General features: G+C 36.4%; 1 protein-coding gene across 2 annotated transcripts in view; it reads right to left on the bottom strand.

Annotated features, from left to right (window-relative positions):
- The window catches only part of EXOC6 (exocyst complex component 6), a 217,991-nt gene that overhangs the window by 39,638 nt on the left and 154,390 nt on the right, over positions 1-23,963 (bottom strand). For both annotated transcript variants that reach the window (XM_049856026.1, XM_049856027.1), the window contains exon 19: positions 19,381-19,522. In XM_049856026.1, the coding sequence (XP_049711983.1) occupies positions 19,381-19,522 (142 nt within the window). The remainder of the gene's footprint in view (positions 1-19,380; positions 19,523-23,963) is intronic.

Genomic DNA, 23,963 nt, shown 5'->3' with positions numbered 1-23,963 from the left:
CCATTTGTGAATTTATCTGAACCAATATTTTAGAAGGCATTTAAATTTTCAGCTGATATAGTTCTTGGGATAACGAAAATAATTCTTAGGTTTATTCTGTGGGAAATACAGTTTAGAAAGGCTCAAAATCAACAATTAAAAACAATAAATATCTAAAATCCTTGCAGAGCTTAATTTATCTGGCATCTCTGTGGAATGAAGAGGTCTAAGTAAGTTTTTGTCATTACTGTTGCTTTTAAGATAACGGTAATTTTTGCTTAAGCATCAAAAAAATTTTTTTTAAGTCTAAGCATAAAAAAACTATTGAAGTGAAATTCGCATAACATAAAATTAACTATTTTAAAGTGAACAATTCAGTGGCATTTAGTACAGCGACAATGTTGTGCAACCAAACTTCTATCTAGTTCCAAACCATTCCCATTGTTCCAAAGTAAAATCTCTTACCTCTTAAGCAGTTTCTCCCTCCCCCCAGCCCCTGGCAACAACCAATCTGTATTTGTCTGTATGGATTTATCTAATTCTGTATATTTCATGTAAATGGCATCATATAATATGTAGCCTTTTGTGTCTGGATTCTCTCACTTAGCTTAATGTTTTAGAGGTTCATCCACACGTCATCCACATTGCAGTATGTATCAGTACTTCACTCCTTTTTATGGCTGAGTGATAGTCACCATAAACCACAATTTGTTTATCCAATCATTCCCTACTGATGGCCATCTGAGCTATTTTCGCCTTGGTTATCATGAATAGTTCTGATATAAATATGAGTGTACTTGTTTGAGTTCTGTTTTCAATTCCTTTGGGTATATATACCTAGGAGTGGAATCGTGGAGTTATATGGTAATTATACACTTAACTTTTTAAGAAACTGTCAAACTATTTTCCAGAGTGGCAATCTTAAGCATTTTTTGATGTAATTCTAAAATGTATCATACACTTCCCTTGTTTTTTTTTTTTTTTAATTTAAAGAGTATGCTAAATATTTAAATCTACTTCTGTGGGTCATCATTAAGAACACTTTTTATTCTATACAATACAGTAAAATTCCCAGGAGACCCTATGGTACTTAGAGCTGTTTTCTGTTACATTGTAGTTGTTGTTAGATGCCATCAAGTCACTTCTGACTCACAGTAACCCTCTGTACAAAAGAACAAAACACTGCCTCGTTTCTACGCCATCCTCACAATCGTTGCTATGTTTCAGTCCACTGTAGCAGCCGCTGTGCCAATCCATCTCGTTGAGCAACCTTCCTCTTTTTTGCTGACCCTCTACTTTACCAAGCATGATGTCCCTCCCTCTCCAGAGACTGGTTCTTCCTGATAACACATCCCAAGTATGTGAGATGAAGTCTTGCCATCCTCGCTTTTAAGGAGTATACTGGCTGCACTTCTTCCAAGATAGACTTATTTGTTCTTCTAGCAGTCCATGCATATTCAGTATTCTTCGCCAACACCATAATTCAAAGACAACAATTCTTCTGTTACGTTAAGTAGCTCTAATGCTGTGCTGTTTGAGTCTTGTGTCTAGCTTTTGTAACTGTTCTGCCTTCTCTTTTGCAGTTTTAACAAATTCTTACTACCTGCTCTCTCACTCATTGCTCTTATTAGTATATTATCTTTAATCTTCTTGTGCTAGTAATCCAGCTAATCAATTATCAGAATTATGTCTAAAATAAGAGCAAACAGAGCCTGAGCAAGGGCCTCTCTCACAAGTAAGGTACATGGGTTTTATAAATGCCTTTGAATATACGTACCTTTTGAGTATGAGTAACCTTTTGGTTGTTTAAAGTGCACATTTTTCTCACCCTTATTTCTGGGTTCTCTGCTAGGTACTAAATATCTAATCAAACTTACATACCTTTCTCAGGTCCCTATTTCTGGAAAACCAAGATTTAGCGAGCAAATCTACTGCATTTTTTTATTATTTAGTATAACTTACATCACCGTCTCTTCACATAATCTTCACACAGTGGCATCTCTACACCCCCTAACAGATAACTGAGCTTTGTTTATCCAGTATTATCAGATCTTAATTGAAAAATGGTAAGCAAAATTTTAGTAGTCTGTTAAAAGTAGTGGTGTTTTCTAATTTAAAAAATAATTTTCTGAAGATCATTCAGCACTTTGTTGGCTTTTTTGGCCACAGTCTCAGGCTAATGTCTCCAAGTAACAACTCAGCAGGAATCCTTAGTGGTCTCCAAGCAGGGCTGTTAAATGTTAGTTCAACTTCTACCATTACCATGTATATATACACATCTAAACCAAAAATCCATTGCCGTTGCGTCAATTTCGACTCATAGTGACCCTGTAGGACAGAGTAGAACTGTACCACAGGGTTTCCAAAGTTGTAATCTTTACAGAAGCGGACTGCCTCGTCGTTCTCCCTGAGAGTGGCTGGTGGGTTCCAACCACTGACCTTGTGTTTAGCAGCTGAGTGCTTAGCCACTGAGCCCCCAAACCAAACAAAACAAACCTGTTGCTGTCGAGTCAATTCTGACTCACGGCGATCCTATAGGACAGAGGAGATCTGCCCCCATAGGGTTTCCAAGGAACAGCTGGTGGATTCAAACTGCCCACCTTTTGGCTAGCAGCCATAGCTCTTAGCCACTGTGCAACCAGAGGTCCATTACTGAGCCACCAGGGCTCCCTTATATACACATAAAGCGTATAAAAAAGACTGCCTATAATGCTGGACAATGAACAAGGAAGACCAAAGAAGAACTGATCCCTTTGAATTATGGTCTCCTGGTGCTGGGTCTCCGCCCATCACTTCTTATTGCCTTCAGTGTTACTGCTCTCTGCCTTCTACTTCCAGGAGCTTCTCAGCGCAGGGAGCCTAGGTCAAAGGATGTGCTGGCTCCTGGCTATCCTTCCTTGGTGGTGGTGGTATCTTATCTCTCCCATGTCTGGAGTGGCTCATTTCAATCCCCTTGGTGGGATACAATTACCATATCTCACAGTCCTACCCAATCACTTGGGTGGGAGTTACAAGACCAAGTCTAGAAAAAAAGCCACATAAAAGTGATCCATTGCACTGCAATACAAAATTACCTGTACTTCCCTGCATATAGCGTAGTCTCTTTCCACAGTACCTTTGATCCTTCTGCCCAGAGCATCCTTCCTCTTCTTTTCCACCTGGATAACTCTGACTTATCCCTCAATTCAATCATCATCTTCTGCGGGAACACTTCAATTCTCCCTCCTGGCTGGGTTAGGTCCTTCCTCTGTACTCTCATTGCACTTCCTGTGCATATCCTAACTTTAGAACTTATTTTGCTATCTTATAATTATTTGCCTAGCTGGGCTCCCATCAGACCATGAACTCCCCAAGGGTAGGGACTATGCTTTCATTTCTACATCCCTGTCACCTAGCACAATGCTTGATACATAGTGAGTATTCAGTGACTTTCCGAAGTGAATGAATAAAACCTAAACAAACAAATAAGGGAATGTTACCATCTCTTGGTAATGTATACATTATCTAACTTGATTGCCTCTAGAATGGCACTGTCCCACAGAACTGTTTCTGCAATAATGGAAATAAATGCTTCATATCTGTGCTGTTTACAATAGAGTAACCAGTAGGTATGTTTGGCTACTGAGCACTTGAAATGTGGCCAGTAAACTGAGGAAATGAATTTTTAGTTAATTTAAACTTAATAGCCACATGTGGCTGCTGGACAGTGCAAGTCTAGAACATTCTGCGTGCTTACAACTACTTAGTGCATTTATTTCAAAGGAATTGGGGGTGAGTGAGAATACATCATAATGTCTTCTTTAAGAAAAACTGTGAGCTCTTCACTAAACAACAAGTGCCTAGAAAGTAGAGATAATTTCTTTTGGCTTTACATCCCCCAAGCATAGCATACAGCAATCAATAAATGTGCTAAATGAATTAATAAATAGTAATACAAACAATTCATTTCTATTAATATTGTCTACTGGTCCCCATGGGGACATGGTGGTTTAGAGGTAGAATTCTCACCTCCCATGCAGGAGACCTGGGTTTGATTTCTGACCAATGCACCTCATGTGTAGCCACCACCCAACTGTCAGTGAAAACTTGCGAGTTGCTATGATGCTGAACAGGTTTCAGGGGAACTTCTAGACTAAGATGAACTAAGAAGAAAGGTCTGGCAAACTACTTTTGAAAATCAGCCAGTGAAAACCCTACAGATGACAATGGTCTGATCTGCAACCGGTCATGTGGATGATGCAGGACCTGGCAGCGTTTTATTTTGTTGTGCATGGCGCTGCCCTGTGCTGGGGGCTGACTCAACAGCAGCTAACAACAACAGTCCCAATAATTCTTGAGGTGGATTTTAATCTTTGAAGTTTTTAAAGAATTGGGGGCTAATCTTTGGAATTCCTTGAAGTATCTTCTTTAAATTCTTTCTTGGCTTGTCCAGGTTCTCATTTTATATATAATTTGTTATATTTTAAGATTTTCCTCCCTTAGGTCATCTTTTTATATTTTTAAAATAATGCCTACTTCCTTATTATTATATCTTTGTGCTTCTTATTTAGCCATGCCATTAAGGGTATTACACACACACACACACACACACACACACTCTCTCTCTCTCTCTCTCTGTCTCTCTCTCTTTCTCTCTGTCTCTCTCTCTCTGATCCTGGTCTTCTAATACCAAAAAAATCAAGCCAAACCCATTGCTGCCAAGTTGATTTCAACTCATAGCAACCCTACATGACAAGGTAGAACTGCCCCATTGGGTTTCCAAGGTGTGGCTCGTGGATTTGAATTGCCAACTTTTTGGTTAGCAGCTCATCTCTTAACCACTCTAATAATATATTTAAAAATACATTAAAAAAACCTTTCTAAAGGTATTTTTTTTTTTGAAGCAGGCTATTCTAAATCTTTGTTTTCTCAATGTTTCCAATTTGACCATTTCGTTTATAAAAACAAAATAACTTCATGATGTACCAATTTCCTCTTATTTTCTGCTAGAGTATTGAACTTAATAATAAATTATTCCAAGTTTTAAATACTTTAAGAGAAAGATTAGAGAGAAAGATAGCCTGATTTCATTGAGAATGTCTATTATAACAATATAGTAAAACCGCTGTTTCAGCCTGTTATGGATTTGATATATTTTTTTTTTTCTCCAAAATATCTGTCAACTTGGTTAGGTCATGATTCCCAGTATTGTGTGACTGTCTACCATTTTGTCATCTGATGTGATTTTCCTATGTGTTGTAAATTCCATCTCTAGGAAGTTAACGAGATGGGATTAGCAGCAGTTATGCAGACTCAATCTACAAAATTAACCTACAATTTAAGCCAATCTCTTTTGAGATATAAAAGAGAGAAGCTAGCAGAGAGACGGGGGGACCTCATATCGCCAAGAAAGCAGTGCTGGGAGCAGAGCGCATCCTTTAGACCTGGGATCCCTGTGCTAAGAAGCTCCCCGACAGGGGAAGGTTGATTTCTTTCCTGTAGAGCTGACAGAGAGAGAAACCCTTCCCCTGGAGCTGGCACCTTGAATTCAGACTTCTAGCCTCCTAGACCGTGACAGCATAAAATTCTCTTTGTTAAAGCCATCCACTTGTGGTATTTCTGTTATAGCACCACTAGATAACTAACGCACAGCCTAAGTGGGGAGAAGATGAGCCTAAATTAATTTAGATGAAACTGAAAACAAAAAACATGCTGCGTAAGCTGTGATTATAGTAACAAAAATTTGCCTTCCAAATTGGCAATCCATATAGTTTTAAGAGAATAAATAAAGAATATCTGTAGGTAAAAACATGAGTTATTTGTATACATATATATATATAAAACTTTTTTTTTTTTTTAGTGGGAAAACAGGCCCTTTCTGCCCTCAGGATCTATACACAGATATACAGAGTTTGGTAATTGGGAAAGGAAAATTACTAAGAAGTCAAGTCGTAAGTACTTATCCTGGCATGAAAATATAAAACCTGCCCTGAAATCAAACACAGAGGGAATAAGTCCTTAAGTAATCTTGCCCTAGGCAGACAGTTATCTTTCCTGTAAAGGAGGGAACGTGAATAATTTGAGCAACAGCTAAACAGAGCAGGTAGAACAATCGGTGAGGAAAGAAGAAGAAAGTGTGTCCAGAGTCAGAGTAAATAGACCAAAAGTTTGACCAAAGATTGAATGGGAGGGTGAGGAGGTTAGGGAAAATCTCAAACCTTGCTTGTGGATAACAGAACAAAACAAAACCTGTTGCTGTCGAGTCACTTTCGACTCAGTGACTCTATAGCACAGAGGGAGAACTGCCCCATAGGGTTTCCAAGGAGTGGCTGGTGGATGTGAACTGTCAAACTTTTGGTCAGCAGTTGAGCTCTTTAACCACTGTGCCACTAGGGCTCTGTGGATAACAGCAGGTTTACATAATTTTGTAACTAAATAAAATTACTGAATATGAATACCATCAGTTTGCATATCGAAGAGATTTCCTATAATTCCATTCCTTGCTAGATCTGAAGTAGCTAGGTGGAACTCAAATTTTGGCTATGTAAAGTATCCTGTGTGAACCAGACATGTCATTAGAGTGAACGACTAAGTGCACCATCTGGTGGTTATTCTGGTGGCTGCAAGAAGAACTTCATGCCTGGGAAGTCAGGAGTCTTAGATTTAGAATTCTCGGTTCTTAGACCCATACTCTGTTACACGTGGTGGGCAGCAGTGGGATGCAGGCCTCCAGGACCACTGCCTCTCTATATTCATCCCCCACTATTATGTAAAGTTGTATTAGTCCTCTCCCTTTCCTGAGTTTAGACACTGGCAAAGTACCCTCAATCTGATAGTTAAAAAAAAAAAAGAACAAATTCAGATATCCAATTAGTATAACAGCATCCAGTTTATTTTTAAAAAAGACATTAAAACATTCTTCTCATACCATCTACATGATTTCCCTAAACCCTTTTATTTTGCAGTATAGGTCTTTTTTCAGGCTAGAATTAGAAGCCCTGAGGTCACAGCCACACACACACACACACAAAAAACCTGTTAAGAGGCTTTATCTTTTTCTTTTTGAGGTGGGGACAGCTTTATCCAAAATGAAGACAGACCAAGGTCACCAGTGAAATAGCTGCCAGTACTCTCAGTGGGCAGCTTTTCTGATGCCTATAAGGAAAAATCTTATGATTTGATAACCTCATTTGTGTATCTGTAGGATATAGAATGTATGAGAAAGTACACTCTAGGTCTATTATGGAGTAGGGTCTTTCTGATTGCCTAATGCTCTGGAAATATTCTGTTTTTTCAGTGATATGCAGCATTTCTGAGACATCCTTGTAGCAATTTGTTTAGAGGACATTTTTATCTTTTCTTCTACACACTCACATTTGTGAAGTACCTATACTGAGGCCCAATACATAACAAGTATAAAACAAAATACATACATTTAGAACATCAGCCTCATGCCAACCTTGACCAATGCTCCTCCAACTAAGAAAACAACTTCTCTTGAACTTAAACAAAATCTCTAAATAGAATTAAAGGTTCAAGGCAGCTTTCAGCAGGGCTACACTTGCAATGCCAATGTGTGCATTCCTGGGTGTGTTCTTAACTTTCTCCAACCACATAGCTAACTAGCATTCTGGTTATGTCAAGTTAACCGAAAGTATCCACTTCATTCACGTATAGACCCTATTTTCACTCTACAATTTTTTTTTTTTTTATCTGAATTAGGTCTATTTCTTATATTTTCTCACAGTATGACGTATTTTTATTTTATAGAATTTAACTATTTATAGTTATATTTATTAGGGAGGTTATTTGTTTAATGACTGCCTCCCCACTGGGCTTAAACCCCAAGAGGGTAAGGACCTTTTCTGTTTTATCACTGTATCCCTTAAATGCACGCACAAAGTAGGTATGAATGAGTTAGTTAATAAATGTATGACTCCAGAGCCCCACACTCTTCATTGCCCTAACATTTTACTGCCTTTGAATCTTAGAGCTAGGACATATCTTGGAAATTATCAATTCCAAGTCCGCTACTTTACAGGAAAAACTGAGGCCTCTCGACAGCTGATGGTTTGTCCAAGGACCCTTGCCCAAGCTAGAGGCAGAACCAGGACCGCAACCAAAGTCTCAACGCCTGAAATGTGCTCAGATCACCTAATGACTGATTTGAAAGGACTTAAGAAACATTCTGTATCAGTCTGTATGATTCTACATTGCTGAACCTAGCCATCTTATCAAGTTTGACCTCCAAAAAAACCAAACCAAACCCACCGCCATCAAGTCGATTCTGACTCGAAGAGACCCTACAGGACAGAGTAGAGCTGCCCCCTAAGTTTCCAAGGAGCACCTGATGGACTCGAACTGTCGACCTTTTGGTTACAGAGGTAGCTCTTAATCACTACACCACCTGTGTGGGTTTCCAAGTTTGACCTCCAAAAAACCAAAACAAACCCAGTGCTGTCGAGTCGATTCTGACTCATAGCAACCCTATAGGACAGGGTAGAACTGCCCCATAGAGTTTTCAAAGAGCGCCTGGCGGATTCGAACTGCCAACCCTTTGGTTGGCAGCCATAGCACCTAACCACTACGCCACCAGGGTTTCCAAGTTTGACCTAGTATGGGTTAAAAAAGTAGAAAAACAGGAAAAGATTCAAAGAAAAATGACAAAAAAGGGAGTGAAAATAACCCACAAGGAAACATTAAAGAAAACATGGCTGTTCAGCTTAGAACAGATCAAGTTAAAGAGTAATTTAAACTCAGTCATCATATAGATGAAGGATTTTTATAAAGGAAATAATCATCAGTAATATTGACACTAGGAAGTTAAATGATCTTGAGTTAAAGTACAGCGGTATCAGCTGGTCATAAGAACTTTTGGTAAAAATGGTAGGAGAACTCCAGAAGAGATTAATGTAGACTTTTATTATGGAGACTTCTTGCTTTGTTAATTTATTCAACAGAGACGTTTGTAGATCTTTTACTGTGGGTGTGGCATTCTGCAGGTGATCAGCATTTTCAACTCTTCTGTGTTGAGCTGAATTAACTATCTCCCCCGGGCGGTTAAGTCCCTTCTCTTTTCTCTCTTTCCTTCCTCTTCCCCCTCCTTCTCTGATACTGCTGTACTGTAACTCAAAACTATTTAACTTCTTTTTTAAAAAAAATTTTACTGGGTTTTAGGTGAACGTTTATAGTGCAAACTAGTTTCTCATTCAAAAATTTATACACAAATTGTTTTGTGACATTGGTTGCAATCTCCACAATGTGTCAGCACTCTCCCCCTTTCCCTTTCCACCCTGGGTTCCCTGTGTCCATCCATCCAGGTTTCCTGTCCCTTCCTGCTTTCTTGTCTTTGTTTATTTTATAGGCCTGTCAACTCTTTGGCTGAAAGGTAGACTTCTGGAGCTGCTTCAGTTCTGAGTTAGCAGGCTGTAGTTTTGGGCATTCCTCCAGTCTCCGTCAGACCAGTAAGTCTAGTTTTTTTGTGAATTTGCATTTTGTTCTACATTTTTCTCCTGCTGTGTCCAGGACTCTGTTGTGATCCCTGTCAGAGTGGTCAGTGGTGACAGCCAGGCACCATCTAGTTGTTATGGGCTCAGGCTGATGGAGGCTGTGGTTCACGTGGTCCATTAGTCCTTTGGACTGATGTTTTCCTTGTGTCTTTGGTTTTCTTCATTCTCCTTTGTTCTAAATACGATGGGGCCAATAAATGTATTTTCTTTTTTTTTTTAATTGTGCTTTAAGTGAAAGTTTATAATTCAAGTGAGTTTCTCATACAAAAACTTACACATACATTGTTATGTGACCCTAGTTGCTCTCCCTATAATATGACAGCACACTCCTCCACTCCACACTGTATTTCCCGTGTCCATTCAACCAGCTCCTGTCCCTCTCTCAAGGCTATTTAGCTTCTTGATGTTAACCACAGGATGCATTCTCTAGGTCTCTTCCACTGTGTGAGTCTCTGATTCTAACCATTCAGCACTATCAAATTGTACCTTTACTCATTCACTAATTTTATGTATTCCCTTTTTGTTTCCTTCTCTTCACTTTCACTGCCCAAGGTGAAGCTTTTTTTCTATTTTTCACATGAAAAAGTTCAATCGTCTTCTAGTAGGTCTGCCTGTTTTTAGTCTCTCCCTCATTGCAGTTCAATTTCCACATGACACCAGACTTAATTTTCTATGACACAGATACCATCATGCCACTGTCTTAATTAAAATGCTTCAGGATCTCCACTGCTTAAAAAATAAAGTTAAAGCATTCTGGAGTCTAATTTTTTTCAGCCTCATCTTTTAATACTCTCATGATTATGCTGAAATAATACAAAACTGTTTGAAGATTCCCTATGCAATCTTTCATCACAATGCTTTCACCTATGCTATTCCTTCTCAGAATGCCTATTCTTGCTTTTCTGCTTCATGAAATCTTATTCACCTTTAAGGCCCAAACCAAATTTCACTTCTACTGTAAAGTCAATCTTCTCAACCTCATGATATGTAAAATTAATTGCACCTTCTCTTCGTGTTATATATACTTGTAAAAAGAATTTATTATATTCTACTGTAGTTATTTAAGTATCTGTCTCCTACACAGGCAAACAGACTATGAGATCCCTGAAGTCCAATTCATCTTTGATGTCCCAGGGTGTAACACGTAATAGGCTCTCATTAAATATGTGAACGAATCTTCCAATAAATGAGTTAACTTTACATGGAGAAAAACTGTGTTTCATAATTACTGAAATTTTAGCTCATGATAGTTTACGTGTGTTACTACTCACAAAGAATGCCAGGGAAAAGGGCATCACTACACTATCAGGAAAAACAAGTGATCACATAGATGGATCAGTGCTAGTTCATCATCAGAAAAACAAAAATTAAAAGATGGATGAGATATATAAGAATGTCAGGAACTAAACTATTTCCAACTTTTCATCTCCCCTACTTCAGCTGGATGTGCTATTTGTCTCTACCTGAAAATTGACATTCTGAGATCTAAGGAAATATGTATAATTTTTTTTTTTTTTTTTTTGAGGAAGCACCGTACCATTTTCCATAGTGGTTGTACCATTTTACATTCCCACCAATGGTATATGAGAGTTCCAATCTTCCCACAGCTTCTCCAGTATTTGTTGTTTTCTGTTTTTTTGATCAGTGCCATTATTACCAGTATGAGATGGTATCTCCCTGTAGTTTTGATTTGCATCTCTCCAATAGCTAATGACTGAAAGCGCCTCTTCATGTATTTGCTGGCTGCCTGGATGTCCTCCTTGGTGAAGTGCCTGGTCATGTCTTTTGCCCATTTTTTAACTGGGTTGTTTGTCTTTTTGTTGTTGAGTTATTGAAGTTTTCCACAAATTTTTGAGATTAGATCCTTGTCAGATATGCCGTAGCCAGTATTTTTTCCCAGTCTGTGCATTCGCATTTGGGAAAGTCTTTTGATGAACATTAAGTATTTGATTTTCAGGAAGTTCTGACTGTCCAGTTTATCGTCTGTTGTTTGTGCTTTTTTAGTTATGTTTGACAGTCTATTTGTGCCATAGATTAGGCATTGTTGCACTAATACCAGGATACTTTGACTACCGTGGCTGTTATCGTAGGTTCTCAGGCAAGGGAGTGTGAGGCCTCCTACTTTGTTCTTCTTTTAATTCTTTACTTTTCTGGGGCCTTTTTCCTTTCCATTTGAAGTTGGTGATTAAGTTTTCCATCTCGTTAAAGAATGTGGTTGGAATTTGGATCTGGATTGCATTATACCTGTAAGTTCTTTGGGTAGACTGTCATTTTCACAATGTTAAGTCTTCCTATCCATGAGCATGTATGTTTTTCCATTCATGCACGTCTCTTTTGGTTTCTTGCAGTAGAGTTTTTTGGTTTTCTTTGTATGTCTTTTATGTCCCTAGTTAGGTTTATTCCCAGGTATTTACTCTTTTGGTGGGCTATTGTAAGTGGTATTTTTTTCCTGATTTCCTATTTGGAGTTCTTTTGGTTAGTGTAGATGAAGCCGACTAATTTTTAAATGTTAATCTTCTACCCTGCCACTTTGCTAAATCCTTCCATTGGTTCCAGTAGCTTTCTTATAGAGTTTCTGGGGTATCCTATGCATAAAATAAGATCATGTCATCTGCAAATAGGGGTAAGTTACTTCTTCATTACCAATTTGGATTTCTTTTATTTCCTTATCTTGCCTTACTGCCCTAGCTAGGGCTTCCAGTACAATATTGAATAAAAGTGGTAATAAAGGGCATTCTTGTCTAGTTCCCATTTTCAGTGGGAATGCTTTCAGTCTCTCTCCATTGAGAATAATGTTGACTGTTGGTTTTGCATATATTCCCTTAATTAGGAGCCCTAGGTGGCAAAGTGATTAAGAGCTTGGGTGCTAACCAAAAGACTGGCAGTTCAAATCCACCAGCCGCTCCTTGGAAACCCTATGGGGCAGTTCTACTCGGTCCTATAGGGTGGCTATGAGTTGGAATAGACTTGACGGTAACTTTTTTTTTTTAATGGCCTTTAATTATGTTTAGGAATTTCCCTTTGATTCCTATTTTGCTGAGAGTTTTTATCAAGAATGGGTGTTCGACTTTATCAAATTCCTTTTCTGCATTAAGTGAGATGATCATGTTATTCTTTTCCTTTGTTTTATTCATGTGGTGAATTACATTGATTGATTTTGTAGTGTTAAAAGCCATTCTTGCATACGTGGTATGAATCCCATTTGGATGTGGTGTACTATTTTGTTGATATGCTGTTGAATTCTGTTGGTTAAGATTTTGTTGAGAGTTTTTACTTCTATATTCATGAGAGATATTGGTCTATAATTTTCTTTTTTAGTGGTGTCTTTGCCTGGCTTTGGTATCAAGGTTATGTTGGCTTCAGAAGAATTCAGGAGTATTCCTTCCTTTTCCATGTTCTGGAATAGTTTGAGTAGAACAGGTATCAAGTCTTCTCTGAATGTTGGGTAGAATTCTCCAGTGAAGCTGTCTGGGCCAGGGCTTCTTTGTTGTTGCTGGGAGGTTTTTTTTATGATCTCTTCAATTTCTTCTTTTGTTCCCACCAAAAAACCCAGTGCAAATCTTCTACTTTAGTTTGTTAGTTTAGGTAGACAGTGTGTTTCTAGAAATGTGTAAATTTCTTCTAGGTTTTCTCATTTGTGTACAGTTTTTCACAGTATTCTGTTATGATTCTTTTTATCTCAGTTGGTTCAGTTGTAATGTTACCTATCTCATTTCTTATTTTGGTTATTTGCATCTTCTCTATCTTTTCTTTTGTCAATTTGGCCAGTGGTTTGTCTATTTTATTCATCCTCTCAAAGAACCAACTTCTAGTCTTGTTGATTCTTTCTACTGTTTTTCTGTTTCATTTATTTCTTTTCTAATCCTGGGTATTTCCTTTCTTGTGACTGTGGGTTTCTTTTGCTGCTCTTTTTCAATTTGTTCACATTGTGTAACATTTTTATAAAGTAATGAGGATGGAAAAAAACATTTTGCTTTCTGATCAAGCCAAATAAAAGAAAAATCTCACTCGGAACAAAGGCCATTCTTGACGCTCATATTCCATGCTTGTCACTCAAACTCACCTCCTATTGCTTAAAATCTTTGACTGAAGCTCCCTTTCCTGAGCTGCCCAGGATCTCTGGTAGTTTCGCAGTTTTCAGTATGAGTTCCTGATCCCTGCAACCTGACTTCCTTGGACTCTGGATCTTTTGCTAGCGCACGTCAGACCACTAGTCTTGTTGATCCCAATAAAGAGTCACAGGCTATTAAGTAATGGTTTCTGAGCCTCTTGAAGAGAAAGTGATTACTATGAGCCAATATGGGTTTATTAAGAACCAGTCAGAGTAGTATTATTTTCCTCTTTGGAAGAGTAAACAGACTGGTAGATGAGGAAAATTCAAATGGTCATTATTATCTTTATATGCCAACAAGGCATCTGACAAGGCTTTTTATAACTTTAAGCAAAACATCAAAATATGAATTAGATTCAGTTAGGGAATTAATAATTATAAAACCTTACCCATAGGATTCTGAATACACCTACTCCTCACTTATCGACTATCTTCTTGTTATGATGTGACATTCTGCATTTATGACAACAGTAAAAAAATCTATCCCACTATTTTGTACATTAATGATGTACGTCTGGCAGTAATGAACACCGAAGTGTGAGGCAAGAGTAACACTGGCTGTGATGGTTAAGGTTATCTGTCAACTTGGCTGGGCCATGATTCTCAATGGTTTGGCAGCTTTGTAATGATGTAATTTGACAGTTATGTAATGACATTATTTGGCATATATATAATGTTGCAATTTAGCAGTTATGCAATGGTATAATTTGGCTGTTATCCAATGATGCAGACATCCTCTATTTTGTGGTCTGATGTGGTCATCTTCCATTTTCACATAATGTTAATTTTTGCATAACAACCTGGTCTTTGGAATCTAACCATGTTGATAAGTGAGGAGTTGGTGATTACAACTTATTGATTTAAGTCAATATTATGGAGAGGTTCATGTAATATGGTGGTTCTCAAACTTTATCATGTATCAGAATCTCCTGAACAGTCTATTCAAACATAGGCTGCAGGGTCCCACACCTAGAATTCCTGATTTGGCAGGTGGAGCCCAAGAATTTGCATTTCTAACAAGTTCCCAGGTGATACTGTTGCTGCTGATCTGGGAACTGTATTTTGAGACCCACTGAGGTACTGGATCTCAGGATATTGACATCAGGTTTTGTTCAACATTTTGCTAATGACTTTGTTAAATGTGCAGAAGGCATAATTACAAATATGCAGATTATATCAAATTTTGATATAAAAAGATATCAAATAAGCTAACATTATGGCACAAATCTTAAAACAAAATTTAATGAAAAACGGGGCTTAGCCATCACAGAAAAGGAAAGACACAGAGACTTCAGAACCCTATAGTTTCCATAATTCAAGAGCATACTCTGGCCACTGAAAAAGGTAATTGGGCTTTACTAGTAAAGTATAGGCTATGGAATAATGTATTTGATAGAAACAACTACATATTATACTGGTTCCCCCACACCTGGGTGTTTCTGTATTCAACTCTGGGTATCAAACATTAAACTGAAGGTAGTCAAATCAGTTTGTTCAAAGAGCAATATGGATTCTAAGTAGTGCTAAAATCACATCACATGAGAATAAGAGGAACTGTTGATATCTGGCCTTAAGAAGATTCAGAGGGATATAAAAGCAATTTGCATATAACTGGATAAGAGATGAAGATTTGGATTTTTCTGTATGGCCATAAGCAGAACTACCACATCCAGTTGTCAGACTGCTTACTACACGAGTGCCCACTTGAGGAGAGGAAGGGAGAGAGTGAGGGCTGAAACTCGATTCACATTTCACTTGCCAAGTCATGTGCCTTGGTGAGAGTTAAGTCCAGATGGAAGAAGGGTCACCTTTTCTAACTCATATAAAGGGTACGATTTTGTATGGCTTTTTTCTTTTAGTGGGAACACTCTTTCTAATTTGCATACAGGTACAATATAAATTAGTGGTGACTCTGGCCCTAATATAGAACCAGATCCATTAAAAGAAGTTTAGAGAGAAATCTATTTCAGCTCAATGTAAGAAATTGGTAGAGCTATGCATTGTATGGAATAGCTAGACAATTACTTCGTAGTTGCCAAGTAGAAGTGTGTGTGTGTGTGTGTGTATTACCACGTGGTTGGAGAAACACAATGATCTTTTTGTTGTTGTTGTTGTTGTCATAGATTTTTTATCAAGATGGTATTTGCATAGCAAAAACAAGGAAGAGGGGAAACAACCAAATGCCCAATGTTGGGGACTAGATATATAAACTATGGCATATTCTATCATAGCATAGCCTATTAAGACATCCTTAAAGGTATTATTTTTTAAATATAATTTTATTTATTTTGTTGTTGAGAATATACACAGCAAAACATACACCAACTCAGGAGTTTTTACATGTACCACCTAGAGACACTGATTATATTCTTTGAGTTGTGCAACTATTCTCACCCTCCTTTTCTGAGTTGTTCCTCCCGTTAACATAAATTCACTGTCCCCTAGGTTTCTATCTACCCTTTTGAGTTGCTGTTGTCAATTTGATCCCATATAGGTAGTTCTTAACAGAGCATAATGCTCAAGGCAGACATTTTTTACTAGTTAAGCTAAACTACTGCTTGGTTTTAAGAAGACTTCAGGGGATATTTTTGGTTTAAGGTTAAAGATTATCTTAGGGCAACAATTTCAGGGTTCATTCAACCTTCATGGCTCCAGGAAGTCTGGAGTCCATGAAAATTTTGAAATTCTGTTCTGCATTTTCCCCCTTTTGATGAGGATTCTTCTATAGAATCTTTGATCAAAATACTCAGGAATGGTAGCTGGTCACCATCCAGTTCTTCTGGTCTTATGGCAAAAGAGGCAGTTGTTCATGGAGGCAATTAGCCACACATTTCATATCCTCCTCCTATTCCTGACTCTCCTTCTTCTGTTGTTCCAGGCGAATAGAGACCAATTGTTATGCCTTGGGAGGATCCATACAAGCTTTTAAGACCCCAGGCACTACACATCAAGCCAGGAGGTAGAAGAGAAGTACCGAACATGTTATTAAGCCAATTAGTTGGGATGTCCCATGAAACCATGACCCTAAACCTCCAAACCAAGAAACCAAATCCCATGAGGTTTGGTTGTACATAAGCAGCCTCAGCAGCTACTCTTTTTTTTTTTTTTTGTCATTGTTGTAAATACAAATATCACATAACTTTCGCCAATTCAGTTTTTTACAGGTGCACAACTTATTGACAGCAATTACAATAATCAGCTGTGCAGCCCTACCCTTAATCAACATAATAATTTCCATCATCGTTAACACCCTCTTTTCCCCCCACCTGCCCCTTGTAACCACTAATAAACTTTGTTTTCTATACATTTGCCTTTTTTTGTCTTTTTATATAAGTGAGGTCATACAATATTTGTCCTTCTGTGATTTGCTGATTTCACTCGGCATAATATCTTCCAGCTCCATAAACACAATGATCTTTTAGTTTCTAGGATTACATCTAAACTACCTATCTTCTCTTTCATATCCCAGTTGACTCCCATGGTTTCCAGACTCCTTCTCTTCACAAATTTACCAAGCATTTTAGCCTTGCTCCTACCTAGCAGAGGTCCTCTTCCTGCCTCCCTTTCTTCTCCTTTTCCTGCCCCAATACATAGAAAGCATACATATTTGCACTGATATAAAAAATAAGCTTTTCCTTAAAAAAATTGCCTTTTATAAAACAAAAACACTACTTTAAATAGGAAGAAAACTTATTTTAAAATTCTCTTAACATATTCATTAGAGAAAGTTGTTTCATTTATAAATGATTTATGTATCAATTACTCAAAGTCAAGAGTTTGGAAGTAGATAATTTTTTTGCACCTGTTCATTATCTATTCTTAACCATTTAACATAAAAAGATATCTTTTGGAAAAGGGAACATTTAGCACCAGAGGTAGTGAAATAAACATGAAAAAGCAGTCAGTCAATTTACAATTGTTCAGTGAGCACTGAATGCATGATACATAATACTATATTAAGAAGCAGAACAAACCACAGGCAAAATCCTAAAAGAAGCTAAGCTGCCTTCTATGGTTTGTCTTTGAGGCCTTGCCTCTCCTTTTCCATATCTATAGTGCCAGAACCTTAGCCCCCATCTGGTCAAGGTTTAACCCTCTCACACTTGATCCCAGCCCTCCTTAACTGAGTTACATTTTATACATAGTACTTTTTTCGGTCTCTTCTGAGAGATTAGCCCTTTAAGAAAACACCAGCATTTCAAAAAGAACCTTTAGTAACTTTGCCTAAAAAAAAAAAACCCACTGCTGTCGAGTGATTCCGACTCATAGCCGCCCTATAGGACAGAGCAGAACTGCCCCACGCAGTTTCCAAGGAGCACCTGGGAGATTTGAACTGCTGACCTTTGTAACTAGTGGTGGAAACTGTTCTGTGGCAGGATATAGAGGCAAAGATTTTGGGTTATACGTGCCCTTTCCTTAACTATAGTTAGGGCTATCCCTTCATGAAAAGATAAGAGAACAGAGAAAATCTAGACGCCTAAAGTTGCCTGACCAAACAGTAACTTCCATCTTCGAACAATATGTCTGAGAATACACAACCAAATGCCACAGGTTCAACAAACCACCTAATTTATTTTGAAGCCACAATGAAGATGTAACAATACAAAATGTCTCCAGGAATATTTATGTAAGATATTTATATAAGCAATATCATACTGAAATGATCTCATAAGACAATTTTATTTTTTTAAGGAAATACGTAGATTTTTAAAAACTGGATTTTTCTTCATGTGATAGACAATTGACCTTGATCAATAAGCCTACACAATTATTTTCTTTAATATTAATTATGTCTTTCCTAGCAGAATAACTTACACATAGTAGGCACACAAATAAAACTTGATATTTATTGGGGGAAGAAACCAAAAACCTGTCACTCCTGGTCCAGCTGCAAGTGACTGACATTTAATTATTCAAATGTCTTTCACACAAAATGTATTATTTCAAAATTTGCCTCACATGAATATTTTACAATCCTTCCTGTGTTCTACTGATTTTCAATTTATCAAAAGTGGTTCCTAACTGAATTGTTAAATACTCTATTTACTGGTTCGGGTGGAACTGCCAACCAAGGATTTCTATCGTTTAATCAGTACATGGTTCATTTGAAAGAAATGCATGAAAGTTGCTCACATACACTCATGTCCTGTACTTAATGAGCCAGAATTTAGGAGTTGATAAAACCCATGTCCAGAATCACATATAACAAAGCTAATAACCGAATCATCTATCCAGTTTTGAAGCTGACTGGCTAGTGTCAAAATTAGATTATAGACTCTGGCTAGCCTCATTACCTAAAAAAAATTAAATGAAAAACAATGATAAAGGCAAAGGCTTAAGAAATTCTTTGAGGAAGAGAAACAAAAAAATCAGAATATAAAAGAAGCTTCATTTGGAATACAGGGTCCTAAGATTATCCTTCTAGCAAATACCTAAAAAGTTGCTTACAGGGAGAGTAAATATGAAGGACACTTAGAATGACTTCATCCATTTATGACAAATATTACGAGAATCTTCACAAGAAAGCATGAATAACCAAAGGAAGGAATAACGGGAAAAATGCTTTTTTAACTATCTCAATCAGGGGTGCCACTTCAGTACCTCTCTCTAGAGGCTCTAGATGTGAGCTGAGATACTTTTTCCCTCCTGGAAGGAAGTTGGCAGCTGCTGCTGCTGCTGCTGCTAAGGCTGCTGAAAGTTTAGGCCCCTTCCTTCCTTTCTGAGCTATCTTACTATATGCCAACTTTTCACATAATTAAAATATAATTTCTAGAAAAGCATGAGATTGTATGGGGTACTTACATTCACACTGTATGACATCTAAGTTAAATTGCTGAACAGCTCCCATGCTTATCTGTTTTAACTCACTGTCCAGTAGCATCTGCATTAAGGATGTTGACAGATGCTGGCAGGCTGACATGCAAGCTGTCTGGGCAACTTTCCCCTGTTTAAAACAAACAACCAAACCAAAAAACAAATAAACAAACACAGAAATACATCACATGATATCAGAAAAATTATACTTCTGGTATTCCTTTTGTTGCTTTTTTATACAATAATGATTATTGACCTTTCTGTTTCTATATTCTGAGTGGTGATGCCTTTATCATAGGACTTAAAATGAATATTCTTGTTCACTTAGCCTTCCCAGGACATAAATATCATTAAAACTCTAATTACACAAAGGAAAATAAATACAAGCTAAAACTATTATCATTTCAGATCTCTCAGAATGGCTCAAGTATTTAAAATGCATATTAAAATATGACATTTCTGACATATAATAGCTGGCATAGTGCCAGAACATTATATCCATATAATGCTTTTTAAGCTCTCCTTTATATAATTAACCAAGCCAGAAGAAGGGAAGCTAACAAACAGCATCATTTAAGTTATAATTATTTAAACTGCAAAAATTCAAAACACATCTTGAGTGATAAGTCCCTATCTCTAATTAGGACATTAAATTATAGCAGAGTTTCAATAATGAAAAAAAAAAGGCTTGCCTATCTATGACTTCAAAACCATCTACCGATCTGCATTTAGTTTTAGAAATTAGGTTTTATAATCATCTGACAATGTAAAAATATGTAGTTCAGTAAAATACAAAGATTGTGATTTTCTTTCACTATATACAATACCATTATATTTTCAACTACAATAAGTTCTTAAAACTTGACACAAATGTTCACTGATACCTTTAAACTGTTTTCTTAAAAAATGACAAAAATGTTTAGCCTCTAGATCACACAGTTGAATCACAATATTCCATCATTTTTACCAGAAACTGTTCAACAGGCTTTGCATTTCAATTAGAAGTTTAAAATAACATATAATAAAAACTCTTAGGTAAAGTTTTCCAGTGTAATACTGCCCCTAGTATGACTATTTTCAACGGACAATTATATGATTTGTTAATGGCTTAACTCCTTTACAGGATTCAAAAACCCATGATTTTGGAAGATGTGCCATATTTTGCCTCATTTGCATTAACAAATTGTTACCTAGTGATATTTGGTAAATATGTTTTTTTCCTACTTATCATAAAGGCCAATAAAGCTATAAAATCATGAAAAAAAAATCTTCCAAACATAAATGTTACAATATATTGGTGCAAAACATTTACAAAGAATTAATGTGTTCAAAAGGTAAGAAAACAAATATATTTTCAAGATGTTTACTAGAATAAAATTTGTTCTTTAAATTACACACTGAAAGTCAGGCTAGAAACATGGAACTTTTGTGAATGAGTCTTTGGCATTTAGACACTATGCACAATGAAAAACTACATATCTGAATTGGAACGTCAATTTCTCAATCAAAAACTTTAAGAGATAAAAGGCAATGCAAACAATATATTTGACAGATACTGATGAACTGCCAAAAAGGAATGCAACAAACAATGCAAAACTCAGCATGCTTCAAGATCCCAAAACCAAGAGGAATTAGTCTGGGAGACACGCAGCTCCATTCCTCAAGCAGAAAAATAACAATATGAATGGGGTGGGGGGAGGCAGAAAAAGGAGAAATCAATAGCATGTCATTTAATTACAATGCAATAGGCTTGAGAATACTTAATGGAAATGTCATTTTGACCTAATGGAAAAACTAGTGCATTTTAATTTAATGTACTTCTCCATCAAATCAGCTCCATGTCCTATTTATGATGTCATTCCCAAATGTACAAACTGCAAAAGCAGATTAAAACAATTGCCAAGAAAAATTCACTATTAAATTTATTTCATAAGCAAAGATACTGTACATATAAGTGGTATTATTTTAAAAGAAACTTAAAATTGAACACAGGCTTAGATGCTACAAATGACTACGTATGAATAGCACTGGAACTGAAAATGATGGTAAGAGAACATAGGCTACTCCACAAATCTGCTGGAAATAGGTAATGAAAACATACAAACACACACATGAATTCAGCTCTTTATTTACATGACATATGTAATAATAAAATCCTAATATTAAATTTCTTTTGACTTAAAAAAAATAGGCATTACTAAATACAGGCTTATTGTTCTCAAAGATAGAAGTTTAAAATATTTATAAAATACTCCATAAATCTTCAGATAAAGTAAATTCTTCCTTTTCACAGCTCAGAATTTAATACTGAAAGTTCAGATTCTTTAAATTTTTAAAAAGTTATTCTATAAGATATTTCTACACATTAAAAAAAATGTCTACTACTTAACTATAGAATGTGTACAAATATTCTTAAATTTCATCTACTACTCGTTTTTAGACGGAAATTTAATGCTCCAAAAATCTGCACTCCCAAAAATATCTTCGGCAGTTCATTTCTGATGCTTGTAGCCCTTGGCTAACTGTGGTATAACCAAAACACCCTTTTGAACGCTATTGCTGATGTTCTTAATAAATTATATTTTCTAGAATAAAAAAAAAGTAAGTACTTTTATAATTACCTTTAAAAACTAGCCCTTTCATTAGAGATGCTCTGGCTTTTAATGTTTTAACAAACGTAGCCAAAATAATTAAGTGATGCAATTGAGAAAACAGCACAATTTCATAAATTTCAAACATTTAGAAATTTCTGCTGCCCTCATCCTAAAAATTAATTGCATTAACATTTTTTTCTCTTTAACAGCAGAAAGCTCAAAAAATAAGTAAAAACACCTGCTAAACTTTTAAAGTAGCAACTTTTTTTTACCCTGCTCTAACATTTTGCTAAAAAACAACTTGTAAAGAGAGAAAACCCTTAGACAAACTTCTTATATTTCAAAGGAACTTGTAAAAGAGAATCTGCTGACATACTAGATCCTTTTCGCATTACCCAAAAGCTTTTCTTTTAAGAACAATTGTGGTAAAGAGACATTTGGCTCCTAGGAAATTCCCAAAGGGTCAACCATATGCATCCTTCCATGGCACCTTCACAGCACTGTTTTCTAGATCCATGTCTCAAAAGCACCTTTCATCATTTACTTGTGTGTCAGTCAATATGATTTATGGACTGCATTCAACAAAGTCAAAGCATATAGAATGAGAAATATGACTACAATCTGCTAATTTGTTTTGTATTGAGCCACTTAAGAGTCAAAGACCTGATGTCAGACTGAAACCGGCAACACAATTAACCAGCTGGTGACAGATTCATCCATCCTCCCCACCAGGCTGTGCCAATCAAAGACAGCATGAGACGACATTTGGTGAAATCAGTGAGAAAACTCATTCTCTAAGTAACCTATGTGAGACCTTGATTGACACTTTTTGAATTTAGCTTGTGGAACACAGCTACTCTTTACCAATAGTCCCCCACTGCAAGCTGTGAAATAAGGCTTTTAATGCCAATCACAGGAACAATAAACTAGAAACCACCAACCCTCAGTCTAAAAGGAATCAGAAAGACTCATCTGTTTATATGCCAAGCCAAATTTCCAAAATAATTTACTATTACAGATTAGGCTAAGGATACTCTGTTTCCTTTGAAATATCACAAAAATGACACGGTAACAAAAATATAACACTTTATTAGGTTATGGTTCAAATTGTTTTGGCTTCAAAGTAATGTTTTGATAGATCTGCTCTAATCTACTAATAGGGGAAATACAGAATACTTAAAAACTAATTTGGTACACTTAAATTTTCATTTGAAGTTTTCACTTCTGTCTCGGCATTCTCTTATTTCAAAGATTTAATAAAAAAAAGATTTTATTTCAACAGTAATTATTTGAAAACATTTCTCAACGCTGCTTTCATTATGTCAAATACATTTAACATACAAACATGTTCTTGAGATCACAACTATTCTTTCTGTATTGGTCTACTCTTCCTTAACAATCACAGCAGAGTTCTTTTTTATTTATATCCCCACAAATAGGTCAATTTTGCACAATAACTACTCTTTTATTTAGGGAGAAATACACACACTCAGAAATACGGCCCATTGTATTTATCATTCTTTAAATTGGTAACAGGTTTTGTTTTAAAAGGTTATGTAACCTTTGTCAAAAAAAAAAAAGGAAAACAAAATTACGGTCAATTTGAATACTAAACCTAACACTCATAAATGAATTTATTAATTCTGATCTTCTATTTTTTTTTTAAAGTTACTTAAATTAAAGCAATAAAATATTGCTAATTTGTACAAACTCACTGCCTCTCAGTTTGCTACATAAATTTCAGCTATAACATAGCAAAATGGTCCTTTCAGAGGGGAGGCAGAAAAGGAAACAAGTATTCTGATGAATTGGTCAGTCTCCTGAAGAGCCACAATTTATAGCCTTTTAAAATAAATACAGGCTTAAAGAGTGGGGGCTTTCTTCAAATATGAAGTAAACACTTAATCTAGAAATAAGAAATTCTTAATTAAAATACAAAAAAAAGTCTAGCTTAATGCAGATATTTTAATTCAAGAA

This window comes from Elephas maximus, chromosome 16 (genome assembly GCF_024166365.1).
Source record: "Elephas maximus indicus isolate mEleMax1 chromosome 16, mEleMax1 primary haplotype, whole genome shotgun sequence".
Taxonomy (NCBI): domain Eukaryota; kingdom Metazoa; phylum Chordata; class Mammalia; order Proboscidea; family Elephantidae; genus Elephas; species Elephas maximus.
The sequence above is the reverse complement of the archived record's forward strand: the minus strand, read 5'-3'. Positions and strand labels throughout refer to the sequence as shown.